This window comes from Lycium barbarum, chromosome 2 (assembly GCF_019175385.1).
Source record: "Lycium barbarum isolate Lr01 chromosome 2, ASM1917538v2, whole genome shotgun sequence".
Lineage (NCBI taxonomy): Eukaryota > Viridiplantae > Streptophyta > Magnoliopsida > Solanales > Solanaceae > Lycium > Lycium barbarum.
Genome location: NC_083338.1, coordinates 8,849,882 through 8,865,453, shown reverse-complemented (window position 1 = coordinate 8,865,453; position 15,572 = coordinate 8,849,882). Strand labels below are relative to the sequence as shown.

General features: G+C 34.2%; 2 protein-coding genes across 2 annotated transcripts; one reads left to right on the top strand and one right to left on the bottom strand.

Annotated features, from left to right (window-relative positions):
- The first annotated feature begins 550 nt into the window (after positions 1-550).
- Positions 551-5,395, top strand: LOC132629299 (uncharacterized). The gene is made up of 3 exons (XM_060344998.1): positions 551-707; positions 3,652-4,066; positions 4,237-5,395. Exons 2-3 carry the CDS (start codon positions 3,803-3,805, stop codon positions 4,759-4,761), a joined length of 789 nt encoding a protein of 262 aa, XP_060200981.1. The 5' UTR covers positions 551-707; positions 3,652-3,802; the 3' UTR covers positions 4,762-5,395.
- A 1,123-nt stretch (positions 5,396-6,518) lies between these two features.
- LOC132626072 (probable leucine-rich repeat receptor-like protein kinase At1g35710) lies at positions 6,519-12,628 on the bottom strand. The gene is made up of 11 exons (XM_060340800.1): positions 12,350-12,628; positions 10,428-10,575; positions 10,228-10,299; positions 9,558-9,629; positions 8,583-8,654; positions 8,349-8,492; positions 8,181-8,261; positions 8,000-8,071; positions 7,805-7,876; positions 6,701-6,772; positions 6,519-6,626 (listed from the first exon to the last, which is right to left on the bottom strand). Exons 1-11 carry the CDS (start codon positions 12,438-12,440, stop codon positions 6,536-6,538), a joined length of 987 nt encoding a protein of 328 aa, XP_060196783.1. The 5' UTR covers positions 12,441-12,628; the 3' UTR covers positions 6,519-6,535.
- Between the last annotated feature and the right edge of the window lie 2,944 nt (positions 12,629-15,572).

The window sequence follows — 15,572 nt, the reverse complement described above, 5'->3', positions numbered from 1 at the left end:
ATCATGTATAAAAATAAAATATTAAAATATTTATAGTAATCAATAAAGGAAAGCTATTGAGTTCCTTTTTACTGAAAGTTTGAACAAAACTCTTCTTCAATTCAAAGGTTATATTATCACTAAGAGGCTGAAATTTATGAAACAAATTACCATTGTAGAATTCTTACGTCAAAATTAAAATATTTAAATTTTCAATTAATTTTAAATGCATATGCTCCTTAGATTTTAATTCTATATCGGTACGATAGAACTAATTATGAATTTATCAGTCACTTCAATTTTTAATTAATGAAATATGAAAATCAATTGAGATTTTAAAATTAACAAGTATTTATTTTCGTTTATAACATAAAAAGTACAGAAAAATAAATATTTGTGTACTTTTATTTATAACAGTTAAATGAGATTCAAATATGAAGTGTCAATATACATACATAACAACACCTCACTATAGCAGTGATGAAATTTTTGGACAAACGCTGTTATTATATATATATAGTTTAGGTAGAAAAAATACAAAACGACATCGTTTCTAGTTTGATGATGAGCGTGTCTTCTGGTAAATGTCCGACAAATAAAATCTATCTGTGAATTTTCAGTTTTATCGGAAAAAGCAATAGAGAGAGCGAAAGAGCAAGAGAAATCAATTTCTCTTCTCTTCATCCATTAATTAATTATTACTATAATTATATCATTTTTCCATACAAGTAAGTTACATCAAAACTCTCAAACAAATCACTTATTTTTTTTAATTATTATTATTGTGAATCTGCAATCTGAGATGGTTCAATTTTTTCTATTTTTGGCCCCGTTTTTGTGCCCATTATTTAGTTTCCAGATTGGCTTTTTATTTTTATTTTTTTTATCTCAACATTGTTGTTTGCATGCAGCTGTCCCTACCTGGTAGGAGCAGTAAGGTGTGCGTACAGTCTACCCTCCCAGACCCCACGTTGTGGGTTCTCACTGGGTGGTTGTTGTTGTTGTTATTGTTGTTTTCATGCATGCAACATAGATTTTTTCTTAGGAATTTCTGTATGAGTCTTGTGATTAATGCCATACAATTGATTCGCTAAGAATATTGAATTGAATTTGTAATTTCTTGTTTTCTGTTTGTTTATTTGTTTTTATATCTTAAAGTTACTTTGATTCGTTATTAAGAGACAATGTCAACTTGGGGTTTAGGAATAGTTGATTGATTTTATTGTGTTAGGACCGGCAGTCCGGGTGGTGCAAGCATTTAGATAAAGTGAGTATATTAAAGATGATGATTTTTTACACTCTGTTTGGATGGTCGTTACCCATGGTTTCATAATGTACAGTATCGACTTATCGTATTGAATGTATTGTATTAATGAATACAATGTTTGGATAGACTGTATCGTTTGTTGTGGTTTAATAACATTTTTGTTGTTTGGTTTGACTGGATGTTACTGTATAATAACATGTAATTTTACTAAAAGAACCTTAACCCGTAACTTCAAACTAGTTTATATATTAATAAAACTAAGGTAAAGGACAAAATAGAAACTTTAAAAAATAAGTCGGTGGCGGATGGGGTGCTCTTTGGGTGGGTGGTGGGGGGGTGGGGGTGGATGGGTGGGTGGTGGTGAGGGGTAGTTGTTGGGGGTGGGTGGTAGACTGGGGGTCGGTGGCAGAGGGTGGGGTGGGGCTGGAGCAGGCTACCAGGAGACAAAAGACTCCTACTTTTTTAGCACAGGTCTTTAGTCAAATAGAAATGATTTGGAGCACTTCTTTTTACACTATTTCGGAAACCCGAGGGGAGGGATGTCTTTTTTTTTTTTTCCTTCCTTTTTTGTTTTTGTCCGTTGTCAGGTTCGGTAGTCAGGGTCGGAGAAGGGCAATGACTCATTACCTTTTGTGTGAGATTTTGAGAAGAGTTGCTCTTTGGAGAGCACAATACAATGAAAGTTGTAAGTTGTGTTCGGGGTTTTTGTTCCAACCCAGTTCCAACAATGCATTTCTCGGAGCGAGAAAGAGGAACTGCTTGACGTTGCTTATTAGAACTCATTAAAGCTCGATTCGCATCTAAAGCAAATAAAGGAGGCACACCGTTTTCATGGTTCAGTTATCGATTAGCTTTGTCTAAATTTTGTACTTCCTGGACTTCCGATCCTAACATATTGTGATTTAGTTTGAAGAGATAATGGAAGAAAGCTTTGATCTTGAAACTGTTCGTCAGATTGTCTATTGATGCATAATAGCATGCTTCACTTACATTTGCTAGTTATGACTCATGAACGTATAACTAAATTCTTTCAATTTAATTAGAAAATGTTAGTGATGGAGGTAAAGTTCTTAAATTAAAAACTATTTATTGTGAGAATCCCCCTTGTGTGACTTGTGAGATTTCAAAGCATAGGCGTTGGAAGTCCAGATAAAGAGGATTGCGGTTGAGTTGAGATTATCATAATTCTCTAACTATGATAACTATGATGAGTCCTATTAATACTGACCTGAATACTACAGAAAGGATACAGCGAATTTCGATAGCCAGCCCCAGCTAATTTAGGATTGATATTGAGTTGATTGATCATTATTTATTTAGATGACTGGCACACCTGACGTACTAGTTCATCACTGATTCTTTTGTCATGATTTTCCCTGTTGCATATTTGCAGTTTTATTAGCCTAATTTTGTTGTGGAGTTTTTACTACATGTCTGAGCAAATTTTGACGTGGATATCCAAGGTTTCTCCCTATATTACTATGCAAAGTGAAATTTGTATGTGAAAGTTTGAACCTTTTTTTTGGGATGCGTGAAAGTTTGAACCTTGCCGTGGACCAAAGCCTAATATTTAAGTGGAAAAGGGTAGAAGCGCTGACCGCTACATCCACCGAGTTTCAAGTTGTGCACCATCTAGCTGTCAAGGATTTCTCGGTTATCAAAAAAAATGTAAAAATTGTCAAGACTTCTAAGGTTGAAATGCTAAATAAATGATGTTTGTTGGCTTCCAAAGCCTTTTGGTTATAATGTAGTAGTTTATGTTTGCATCTATGATAGATAAAGCAGATAACGAAGAAAGAATCAAATTATGGATGTAAGATCAACGGCGTCATACCCAGAAATTGCAATTCAGTGGATCAAATTGTAAATTCCTTTATACAGTATGATAACATCGCAACGAGTTAGTTGTTGACCACTCTTCTTGTGGTAACTTGACATTTTATTACATGAGGTGTTCTGCTGCTGAGGCATTTGTATGCCAAACAGCAGTCTTGACACAGTTTTATGTGCCAGCCATTTGGAAAGCCTTGTCCCTTATAGTTTAGAAATAGTTTGTAAAAAGCAATTAGTTTGACCCCTTTGTTGCAATTTCCACCACTTAGCTGCTAAGTAATGTCCATTTTCAGTTTGCCAGGTGTGTGTGGGGGGGGGGGGGGGGGGGTGTGGAGGACTGAGGAGGTGACCAGATGATCTATTTTTCTGTTTCTTTACAGAATGAAGTTTCCTGTATTTTTCTGGTAGTTAATACAAGGTAGTGGGACAATTTACTATTTATTTGAGAGACCCTGATTAATGAGGAGTATAAACATAATCCAGCTCTTATTTTTATGTATAATTTGTGATTTTTATATGGGCTATCATCTTGAGATGGTAGACTAATGACTACTTATCCCCGTGTTATTCAGGTTCAAAGGAGAAGCAAGAGATGATTAAGATTGAACCAAGAGGTTTGTTTATTTGAAGGTCAGGTTCATCTTTTAGTACCATATTCGAGTACATGCCAAGTTGCAAACTCGAGTAATTGTCAGCAAATAGCAATTTAAGTTGCTGCCTGATATGTGGAGATCTATTTCAAATGCCATCACAAGCTTTGGACAGAAGAAGGAATGTGGTGAGCCCAGTCAAGCTTGCCATGAATGCTCAGATGAAGATGATGCCTATTCTAATTTCAGCACCGAGGAAGGGCTTGAATGCCCAATATGCTGGGAGTCCTTCAACATTGTCGAAAACGTCCCTTATGTCTTGTGGTGTGGTCACACACTTTGCAAGAACTGTCTATTGGGACTTAAGCCAGCTTCTTGGAAGTTTTCCACTCAACAGGTCACTACTAAAAAAACAGGAATCAGCAACAGTCACTAAATTCTGTAGCTAAACAGCAAATCTGTCGCTAATCCTATTTAGCACATATTAGCGACGTGTCACAAAATTTTGTTAGCTACGAGCAACTCAGTGAAGGATTAATTTGTAGCTAATTACAGATTTTTTTGCAGGTCCAGATTCCATTATTCATTTCTTGTCCATGGTGCAATATGCTGACATTTCGGTTGCCGTTCAACGGGAATCTCAAATTTCCTAGCAAGAATTTCTTCCTCCTCTGGATGGTGGAAAGCAGAAACGGCGACAGGGTGAAGTCTCCATCTTCCATATGTAGGGATCATCAACATGAGTGGTCCCTAAGGTGCACTTCAGTTACGGGGAACAACACCTCTGTCCTGAACAACAGGAGGATGCATCGTCTAGGATCTCCAGGGTCTAGCACCGGTACTACTGGTACCCCTGCATCACAGAGGGCACACTTTTCTCTTCACAAGTCCCTCGATTTCTTTATCCGCGTTACATCCAAGTTTCCATTAGTTATCGTGCTTCTTCTACTTGTTATGTTCGCGATACCTTCCTGTGCAGCCGTCCTAGCACTCTACTTACTGATCACAATTCTCTTTGGACTTCCATCTTTCCTAGTATTGTACTTTGCCTATCCTGCTTTAGAGTGGCTGGTTAAAGAGATCACAGCTTGAAATGTTCTCTTTCAATTTGTTTGAGAAATTCTCTCATATCAAGGAAGGTGTAAATTTCTTGTTTCTTAAGGGGTCTAATAATTTAGTTTTTCTAGTCTCTCAATTTGCAGAGACTATTGAACTAACAATATGTTAGTTCACAGATCCATTCACATATTCTTTTTCCTACCAAAATTGCACCCTAAAGAAGCTTTGTGGTTGCTGACAGAAGCTGATCCAAGATTTGAACTTCATGGGTTCGGATCCGGAATTCTACCGCATCCCATCTAATTTATCGGATTCATAATTTATTATTTGCACTTATTGAATTTTTAAAGTATTATATATACATGGTCTAGCTAAAGTTGCTAGGTCCGGATGAACCTGTAGCTTATTCACTAGATCCGCCCGTTGTTGCTGAATTGAAGCATAGAGAAGTCAGCTTGGTGGTAACTTAGATTAGATTCTTGGATTTTCTTAATACAGTTTAGGCTGGTTAGATTAGTGATGGTTTAGAAGAATTTGCGTGAATAAGAAAATATGGTTTGTCTATCATTTTTTTTATGCAGCTATGTTCCATTTCTTGATGTGGTTTGAGCTATTGTAATCGTCTCCCAGGAATTAAACATCTTTTTTCAGAGATCTATCAAAAGAAGATTCTATCAATAGATAATATTTAGAGTATTTGAAAGAAAAATTTCAAGTGTTTGTTGTACAATTTGGTCAATTATTTCAATTTTTATATGAAATAGAGAATTTGAAGTTTGAAAAATCATCAGAGCACTTAATCGACTTTCATTTTAAACACTAAAAATAAAATGAAAACATTGAACAACAGGCAAGAATACAACTTGGCACTCGACACAAAATAACAAACACATCGAACTTTCTGAAAATTAAGATCCTTAATTGCTAAATAAAAATAGAAAAACATATATTACAAGTAATTCAATTTTTTTATTTTTTATCTCAAAGATCTGAATCCAAAGCCAAAAGCCTACAATCTTTGAATACTTACATCCAAAACCAAAAAAAAAAAACGGTTTGATTTTATTTTTGATTTAATCCAAATAATGTACACCTCTAATACGTATAGGCCTTACGTCGTTTTCATTTGGTTTAGAAGTAGTTACGTAGGAATTGGTGGTGTGAGAAAAGTCTAGGTAGTGATTTATAATGAAATGCTCATTATACGATGATTAATAATGAAGATGTTGCTATTCGGTGATTCCAAATGACATTCCTATTCAAAATTCTATCCGCATATAATAAACATAAATTCGTGCACAATTTAATGCGACCATTGTTTAATACCATCAACCAAGCACTACATTATCTCACACAAGACTCCATACCAGCATTAATCATATTTATGCCCAATCAAACACTGAATTATCTTATGCAAAATTTAGCGATGAGATTAACTATTTCGATACCCAAACCAAGCAACCCCACAGGTTACCCTGTCATCTTCCCCGTTTAAAATTGCACATAACGGTACTCATGTTACGTGATCCCAAGTTAACTAAAATTTTCAATATGATATTTCAATAACATATGAAAGAAAGCTCAGATGCATGTCGCCATAACTTATAATGATTCGTTACGTGGTACTATTAACTACAGAACAGCAACTAAGTTTAGTTGATTGCTTCTTTGCACAAAAAGATAGAGACTTTTCTCATCTGGCAACTAAAGAATAGACACTGACAGAATTGGCGTCGCTGCTTCTTTCGACAACCTAGTTACACTTGCTCATGAATAAATAACAGTACGAGTTCTTTTTTTTTTCCCCTTAAACGAGGAAATCTGCATCCGAAAGTTCTAGAACTTTGTGCGGGCCGATTGGTTTTACGCCAGGCCGGAACGCGTTCTCTTCAATGTACCTATGACATAATTTAACATATCAGTATTTGCACAAAGCCAAAGAATGCTCAGTAGCCAAAAAATGAACACTTACATTTCCTTCAAGAAAGGGTGCTTGTAGAATGCATCTGGGATCCTCCCGGAGAATTGATTGTGATCGAGATACCTGAAATCAGATTCAGCTTCAGACATGGTTCTACACAATCTCCACTCATTCACATGCAGATATCAAATATCAAATGCATGCAGAACTATATTTCTTTTTGGTGCAAGTTCTACCAGTATACAACTAAGAAGACTAAATGAAAGATCTATACCACCAGAATTTTGATGGGCTAAGAACGTAAAAGATATATAGATAATAAATAAAAGAAAAGAAAAAGCAGTAGCACACAATTGCAAGGCCATTTGAGCTTCAAGGCAAAGCATAATTCTAGTGCAAACAAGAATAACTTTGAATATAGATAATGCGTGAAAAAGGACTATAAACACAAACAACTTCTTTTTGATAATGAAAACACAAACAACAATAATAGGGGTAGAGAACACTCTTGCATCCCTTTTTTTTTTTTTTTTTTTTTTGAAAAAGAACACTCTTGCATCCAATTTCTGCAGGCAGTTTCTATACATTACTACTTGTCCGAGGACATCATCAAGGATAAGGTCCAATAAGGTCAGCCAACAAGCTCAAAGTGCATCTACCAACGTTTTTTTCACAGCATCCGTAAATTGCAAAATCCTCAAATTTATCTCCTTAAGAAAGAAAGACCCTTGCAAGACCACATTAGCCAACTAGCCCCAAGTGCATCTACTAATGTTTTTGTCAAAGCATCCTTAAGTTGAACAATCCTCAAAATTCATCTTTTTAAGAAATAAAGATCCATGAAAGACTGCACTCACTAGACAATCACATCCAGTATGCTAGTTTTTTTTTTATAGTTATAACGCAATTTATTAATACTGTAACAGAAAACAGCACTAAACTAGTGCAAGCTAACACAGGTCCCCGATCATATCTAACATGGCATCTAATCATGTACAAAGACCAGGTTGCACCAAAAAGCTGTCAAAGAGAGAGATCTAAACTTTAAGGCTAAGAATGTTTCTGTATTTGCCTTCAAAAATTCTGAAATTTCTGTCCAAACTGTCCACATCCAGTTTAATAAATGAGTAGATAAGAGCATAGAGGAAGACTCACAAGTAAGTTAACTTAGGAATATGAGCAATGCTATATGGTATAACTCCTGTCATCCTGTTGTAAGATAGATATCTGTATAACCAGAGCAACCAAGTTAAGCATAATGATATTTATTAACTACTACAGGAGAAATTAGCTGTTACTTGTCCAAAAGACAAGCACTAATCACGGAGAAGCTTTCTTCTCGACACTTACAAGATCTCCAAGTTCGTCAAATTTGCAAGTTGCGCTGGAATGCCTCCAGTAAGATAATTATTATTTAAGTATCTGCAAGTTACAGCACGTGTTAAGTCCTTGAATTAGCATATAATCCATAACACTAGCAGCAGGATGTCTTCAAGTGATTTGACATTTAAACAAAGAATAATCAACTTACAGGTTGCGGAGAACCGGAAAGCATCCTTCAATACGTATGAGTTCTCTTATAGTTCCAACAAACCGATTATTACCAACATCCCTGGAATTACATGAGATCTCAGTGACACCCATGTACGACACAGGTTCCATATGCTAAATTGAAGAAGAAGTTAAGATGGTATCTTACAGGTGTCGAAGATACTGCAACGTACCCAGTTCAGGTGGAATTCGTCCAGTAAAATGATTTTCATGCAGATGGAGATAACGAAGTTCAGGAAGATTAGCAAGCTCCTTGGGTATTTCGCCTTTGAAATTATTAAAACTTAGGTAGCTGAAAAATATACATATCAGTTATTAGTCTATAACAGCAAAATAGATCAGTGGATAAAGAGTACAGCTAGAGAAGCTGAAAAGCACTCACAGATGTGTTAACTGCTTTAGTTCACCTATTTCAGGTGGAATGACATCTTGCAGCTTATTCCACCTTACATTTCTGGGAAAAAGAATCGAGAACAACATTATCACACTCTGGGAAACTACAGTATACCAAATAATTTTTCACCCTAGTATCTTGGGCAAGAAAAGCAGTAAAAGTAAATTTCAAAGTTGATAACATTAAGTGGAGGTTCCTATGGACAAAAGAAAAACCTAAAGCTAGGATACAGGGCATCAGAAAGTAGATGTTGAGATATACATCTAGAGCCCGTTTGGATTGGCTTATAAGTTGCTTATAAGCTGTTTTCAGCTTTTTTGAGTGTTTGGCTGGCCAGCTTAAAGTCATTTTGTGCTTAAAATAAGCTCAAAAAAATAATTAGGCTCATTTGACTTAGCTTATCTAAAGCAGCTTATAAGCTGAAAACAGCTTATAAGCCAAAAAAAAATAAGTTAGACTACCCCAACTTATTTTTTTTAGCTTATAAGCTGTTTGCAGCTTATAGGCATAAGCCCATCCAAACATGCTCCTAATATGATTCTAAAAGAAAGGCCTGCTTAAGTAAGTGACATTTTCTTGATAATAACCTACTCTATTTTTTTCCTTAGAATAAACCTACTCTATATATTCTGTCGGTTGAAAATTTTTATTGTCCCATGCAGACTATATCAGGCAGACTCCCTCCCACCCCCTTTTGGGATCAATCATCAATCAGATAGACTTTTCGTTGCTTAGATAAAAGCATTTCATCTCGATGCAAATGCCATGTAATCACTTTGTACAACACATTTGAATTGTATGAACACCACCTAGCTAGATTTCAACGGATAAACTTGTGTTAATCCAGAAACTGGAGAATCAGGCTATTGAGAGACAGAGCATGAGCTCTAAACATAAATATCAGTTTGTAACAGCTACTAAATATAGATACTTCGATAGGAGTATACAGGTAAAAGGTAGTACAATATTTTTAGACGCTTCAAACGCCCAATTTGAGAAGGAAGAGGGCCGGTCAGCTTGTTATTGTGCAGATCCCTGCCACATGAAAGAATATTATGGATTAGTAAGTTTAGAATGAAAATCAAGAGATCTAACAATACAGACGCAATATCCACTAACTATTGCCTCGAAAAAATACTCCCTCTGGTCCAAATTTATGTGATACATTTTCCTTTTTAGTCTCTCCTAAAAAAATTGTCATCTTTCTATATTCAAAAACAATTTACCTTTAAAATTCTCATTTTACCCTTAGTAGGATGATTTATTGCCACACAAATGTCTAAGGCTTGTTTTACACCACTAGTTTCAAAAATCTTCATTCCCTTTCCTTCTTATACTCTGTGCCCAATGCTGCCGTATAAATTGGGAAGGAGGGAGTATCAAATTGGAAAATAATGTCTATGCAAATTATTGTTAACACCAAGTTTTATTTCATTTTTATAATAATAGTTAACACCCAATCAAATTCTTTTAGCTGGTAATGAAGAACTATGATTGGACTGTATAAAAACATCCAAATTGGAACTTTAGGGCAATTTCTCAGTTTAATGAGGTAAAAAAATCTTTAAGAAATAGCTAAAGCAACCTTTGTAGATACTAGATTCTTGTACAAATTCAAAGAGAAAAATCTTACAGTCTAGTAAGATCCAATAAATTAGTGACAGCAGTAGGAAATGGGCCAACAATTGAAACAGCATAAACTTCCCTGCAAGTGGTAAAACAGGAACAGAACTTGTGAAAAAGTGGGGAAAAGGATATCTCATTCTGTGAGTAACTTCATACAGATTTGAACCTTACAGAAAACATACTTAGAACTGGTGAGGCAACACTTACAATTCGGTAACTACTCTATAATCACCCTGTGTGGAACATGTAACACCAGACCATGGAGGTAAATCACCATCTCCACAAGGATCATCTCCAACCCATGCATACACCACTCTCCATCCAAGAGATGCCTTAATTTCATTCAAAGCTTTCACTACAGTCATATTCCAGAAGATCAAATTAGTCCATATTAAAAATGTACATTCAGGTACTTTGTTTTTTTATGAATACAATCAATGGCCTTACTAAACTGTTTAAATCCTTTTGATGAAAGTTATTAAAGGAGAGAGAGTTGTTACAATTGGAACACCATAACATTTCCAACAAGACTAAGAGTAGAGCGCAAACCTATTAACCTTGTGGTCAGGGCTCAAGCCCCACAGTGGGTGGTTCTTATTTGATGGCAAGCATAAAATTATTCATGATTGACTATACACTTATTTATACTACAACTTAAGTAACTAATAATCATGGAGTTGAATTTAGTTGACATTTATTGAGTGATAAATTGGTTTAGTTTCTTAAGACAGCTATGTTTACCTGTAATAACTAGAAAATAGAATTCTTCAAGTAAAAACAGAAAAAAATTATAGCCAATAACACTCCAAGGCGTTCATTTATTGCAGATAACAAATAATACATTGTACAGATCATGATTATACATCCAATGAATAGCTATTTCTCAACAAAATCAACTAACTGCAAAGCATGAATTTTTAAACCAAGCGACAGACATTCAGAAAAAAAAAAAAAAAGGAAATTAAAGTAACAAAAGATGAAAACGCAAAAAGTTTTCACTTCAAACTATATAAGCTTGAAATTAGAAGCTGCATAAAATCTATAAACTACATGAATTCCATAAACATCCAATTACCTTCACTCAAACTATAAGCTTGCACTTAGATATTGCATAAAATCTACGAAATTCACTTGTTTCCACTGAAACAATAAAATTTCACTAGAAACTGCATATATAATCTATAAAATCCAACTATTTTTCACTCAAATTAACTGAGTTTCTCACCTAAAATCTAAGAAATCAGGTACCACTCGACTCAAACTATTAAACTTGCACTTAGAAGCTGGATAAAATCTATAAAATTCAATTATTACAACTCAAACTATAAACTTTCTACATAAAATCAATAAAATCCACTTACTCAAACTATAAGCTCGAACTTAGAAATTGCATAAAATCTACAAAGTTCAACTTTTCCCACTGAAACAATAAAATTTCTTTAGAAAATGCACATAATCAACAAAATCCAACTAATTTCACTCAAATCAACTGATTTCTTCACCTAAAAGCTAAGAACTTATAAACTATGAGCCTGTTTGGATGGGCTTATGCCTATAAGCTGTTTGTAGCTGATAAGCTAAAAAAAAATAAGTTGGGTAGTCTAACTTATTTTTTTGGCTTGTAAGCTGTTTTCAGCTTATAAGCTGCTTTAGATAAGCTAAGTCAAATGGGCCCAATTATTTTTTTGAGCTTATTTTAAGCATAAAATGACTTTAAGCTGGCCAGCCAAACACTCAAAAAAGCTGAAAACAGCTTATAAGCGACTTATAAGCCAATCCAAACGGGCTCTATAAACTTGCTTTAGAACCTAAGTAAATCGAAAAAATCCACTTACTTCCACAAATTGCATAAAATCTACAAACTTCAATAATTTTCACTGAAACTACAAAATTTAACTAGAAACAGCATATAATCTATAAAATCCAACTATTTTTCACTCAAATTAACTTGATTATTTCGACTCGAAATATAAGCTTGCACTTACAAATAACAAAAAATCTACAAACTTCAATAGTTTTCACTGAAACTACAAAATTTAACTAGAAACAGCATATAATCTACCAAATCCAGCTATTTTCACTCATTTTCTCACCTAAAAATCTAAGAAAATAGGGAAAAAGTAGAGTACCATCACGCTTGAGAGTTTTACAGTGAACGACGCCGTATTGGATCAAGGATAAAGTGAAGATCAAGAGAAATACTGAAGGTAGATGAGCCATTTAAATAGGTAATCAATCACCTACAGTGAATTATCGAATTTTGAATCACCGGAAGGAAAAAAAAGTACAATCCGAAGAGCTATAGGTACATTATACAAAGGTGTATATAGTGAGATTTGAGAGAGATGATGATCTGTGTGTGAAAGTGATAAATGAATCCTCAAAATTGGAGTAGTAGTTTTTTATACGACGCGCTAAAATAGCTTGCTCTGCGCGTCGGTGGATTGGATTTTCTACCCTCTTTTAAAAAAAAGAAAAAAACATTTCATTTCATGTAGAAAATATTTAACCGAATTAAATCCATATTCCCGGACCCCACTTGTGTGACTACTACTGTGTTGTCGTGGTATGGTATTTGGTACTCTCACTGGATCAAAAAAAGAGCTCACTTGGAGCCCGTTTGGATTAGCTTATAAGTTGCTGAAAATAGCTGGGCAATTTGCAGAATTGCCCTTCTTTCGGGGTGGTTTTTAAATTTTACCTCTCATATTTAAAAATTTTAAATTTTGTCCTTCGACTAAAATTCATGGGTTCCAGGTTTGAATCCCCACTCAGTCAAAAATTTTAAAAAAATCACAAGGCAGAGTTTAAATTTCACTATGCCCCTACGGCATAAACTTGTGAAGGAATTATCAAAGTTATGTCTGGCCCGACATACTTATGCCTTACGACATACTTTTACCTTATGGGCAGACTTGGCATAAGTATACCGGGTCCGGCATAACTTTGGTAATTCCTTCACAAGTTTTTACCGGGTCCGGCATACTTATGGGCAAACTTTTAATTATGCCTTAAGGAAAAGTTCCGCCTTATGGGGCATACTTTTAGTTGTGCCTTATGGGGCATACTTTTAGTTGTGTCTTAACTAAAAGTTTGTCCATGAGACATAACTAGGAAAAGACTTTTAGTTAAGGCTTAACTAAAAGTTTGCCGGACCCAGCATAAACTTGTTAAGGAATTACCAAAGTTATGCCGGACTCGACATACTTATGCCAAGTCTGCCCATAAGGCATGAGTATGTCGGGTCTGGTATAACTTTGGTAATTCCTTAACAAGTGTATGTCGAGTCCAGCATACACGCGACCCAAACCTTGCCTTGTAATTTTTTTTTTAATTTATGCTTGAGCGAGGGTTCGAACCCAGAACCTCATAATTTCTGCGTGAACGCTCAGGGTTGCAACGCGAAGGGCAAAAATTAAAGACCAGCAATATGAGGGGCATAATTTAAAGACCACAAATATGAGGGGCAGAATTTAAAGACCACCCCAAAAGAAGGGCAATCCGTGCAAAAAAATGAAATAGCTTATAAGTTGTTTTTAACTTTTTTGAGTGTTTGGTTGGTCAGCTTATAATTCATTTTGTGCTTAAACTAAGCCCAAAAAAATAATTGGGCCTGTTCCAACTTATTTTTTTGGCTTATTAGTTATTTTCGCCTTATAAGTTGTAAGCTTATAAGCTGCTTTTTTTAAGCATATCCAAACAGGTTCTTAGTCTTTTTTTTTTAATCAAAAAAAGAGTCTACTTAGCAAATCAAGAAAGAATTAATCTTATTTTTTCATATTTGCCCCTATTAAGTGATATATGATCAAATTCCAATATCTATTTAATTAAGGGTAGTTTAGTCAAATTACCTATTTTTATCTAGGAGTTAGTATTTTCTTAAGGGGTGTGCAAATGGCTAAGTGGACTCTTTTTTTTATCCGGAGGAATTATTTCACTAGCAAACTATGCCCGTGCGATGTACGGGGCGCAACATGATTAATTTGGTTACTCACTTTAGTTAGTATTTATGATTTATATATTTTGCAAAGGATACTGCTATTCTCCTTAGTGAGTCCATATTTTGTATCTTTTCCTCTTATTTTTCCCCTTAATTTCTCAATTGTTGTGAAAATTTGTCTTATTTTGGTTATATCTGCCTCTTTTTATATTTAGTAAGTTGACAATTCAAATATCCTACATGTCAAGTTTATAATCACAAGATTCAAAAGATATTTTATTATATTATACACATTTTTAATTTAGAACCACAAAATTCAAAAGTCTATTTTTATTTCTTCAACTTCGTGTCTAGTCAAACTTAGACACTTAAATTGAGACAGAGGGAGTATATGCCAAATGAAGAAAATGAAAGGACGATTGAGACACTGCGGACACGTGGAGACCTAAAAAGTAGACACACAAGAGGTAAAATTAATATTAAACTTCTGAAATGTACACATGTTAGTCCCTGCGTAGAGTAATAAAATGAAGTGTAGAAGTAAAGAAATATGATAACGTAAAAGTGAAATACACGTGTATAGGTGGCAAACCAAGTGGTACTACTTGTTAAATGAAGTGGTGGACCCACAGCTGGAAAAAAAAAAAAAAAAAAACCAAGTACAATTGAAATAAGTTCAAATTTAGTATACAACTCAAACAACTTTTTATACAATTTGTTGTTGCTGTGTTAGTCCCACTTGGACACTTACATATATTAGAAAAATATGAAACAAAGTTGAAGTGGCATAGATAATATTGAGTGGGATACAAATTAAATGCTAGGGTCATACGTAGATAGGGATAGAGATGATGGCAATTTTATGGGAAGACACGTGCTAACAGTGAAAAGGCAGAAGGATACAAAAGTATTTATAAGAAAAAATAAAGGATATGAAAGTAATGAAAAATTGGAATGTTTTTTAAATGAAACACAAAGTACAAGTTTTCTTGCATGTGTTCGTCCTCTTATCCCAAAATACATTTTGTATATGTTGCTATACATAATAACAATTAGAATGTTATTAAAAGTTATTTACGAAATATAAATTTTAATGACTGGCTAATTAAAGTATATATATATATATATATATATATATATATATATATATTTCGTAAATAACTTTTACATATACAAAATGTATTTTAATTACACTTTAATTAGCTAGTCATTAAAATTTATATTTCGTAAATAACTTTTAATAACATTCTAATTGTTATTATGTATAGCAACATATACAAAATGTATTTTACGTACCATCACTTTAGTTATAATTAAAAAATAGAGTTTTAAAATTCAAAACATATGATGGAATTAAGTCTTTGAGATGAAAAGAGTCGCACTTTTTTCTCATTGTCATGACAATGAAAGTT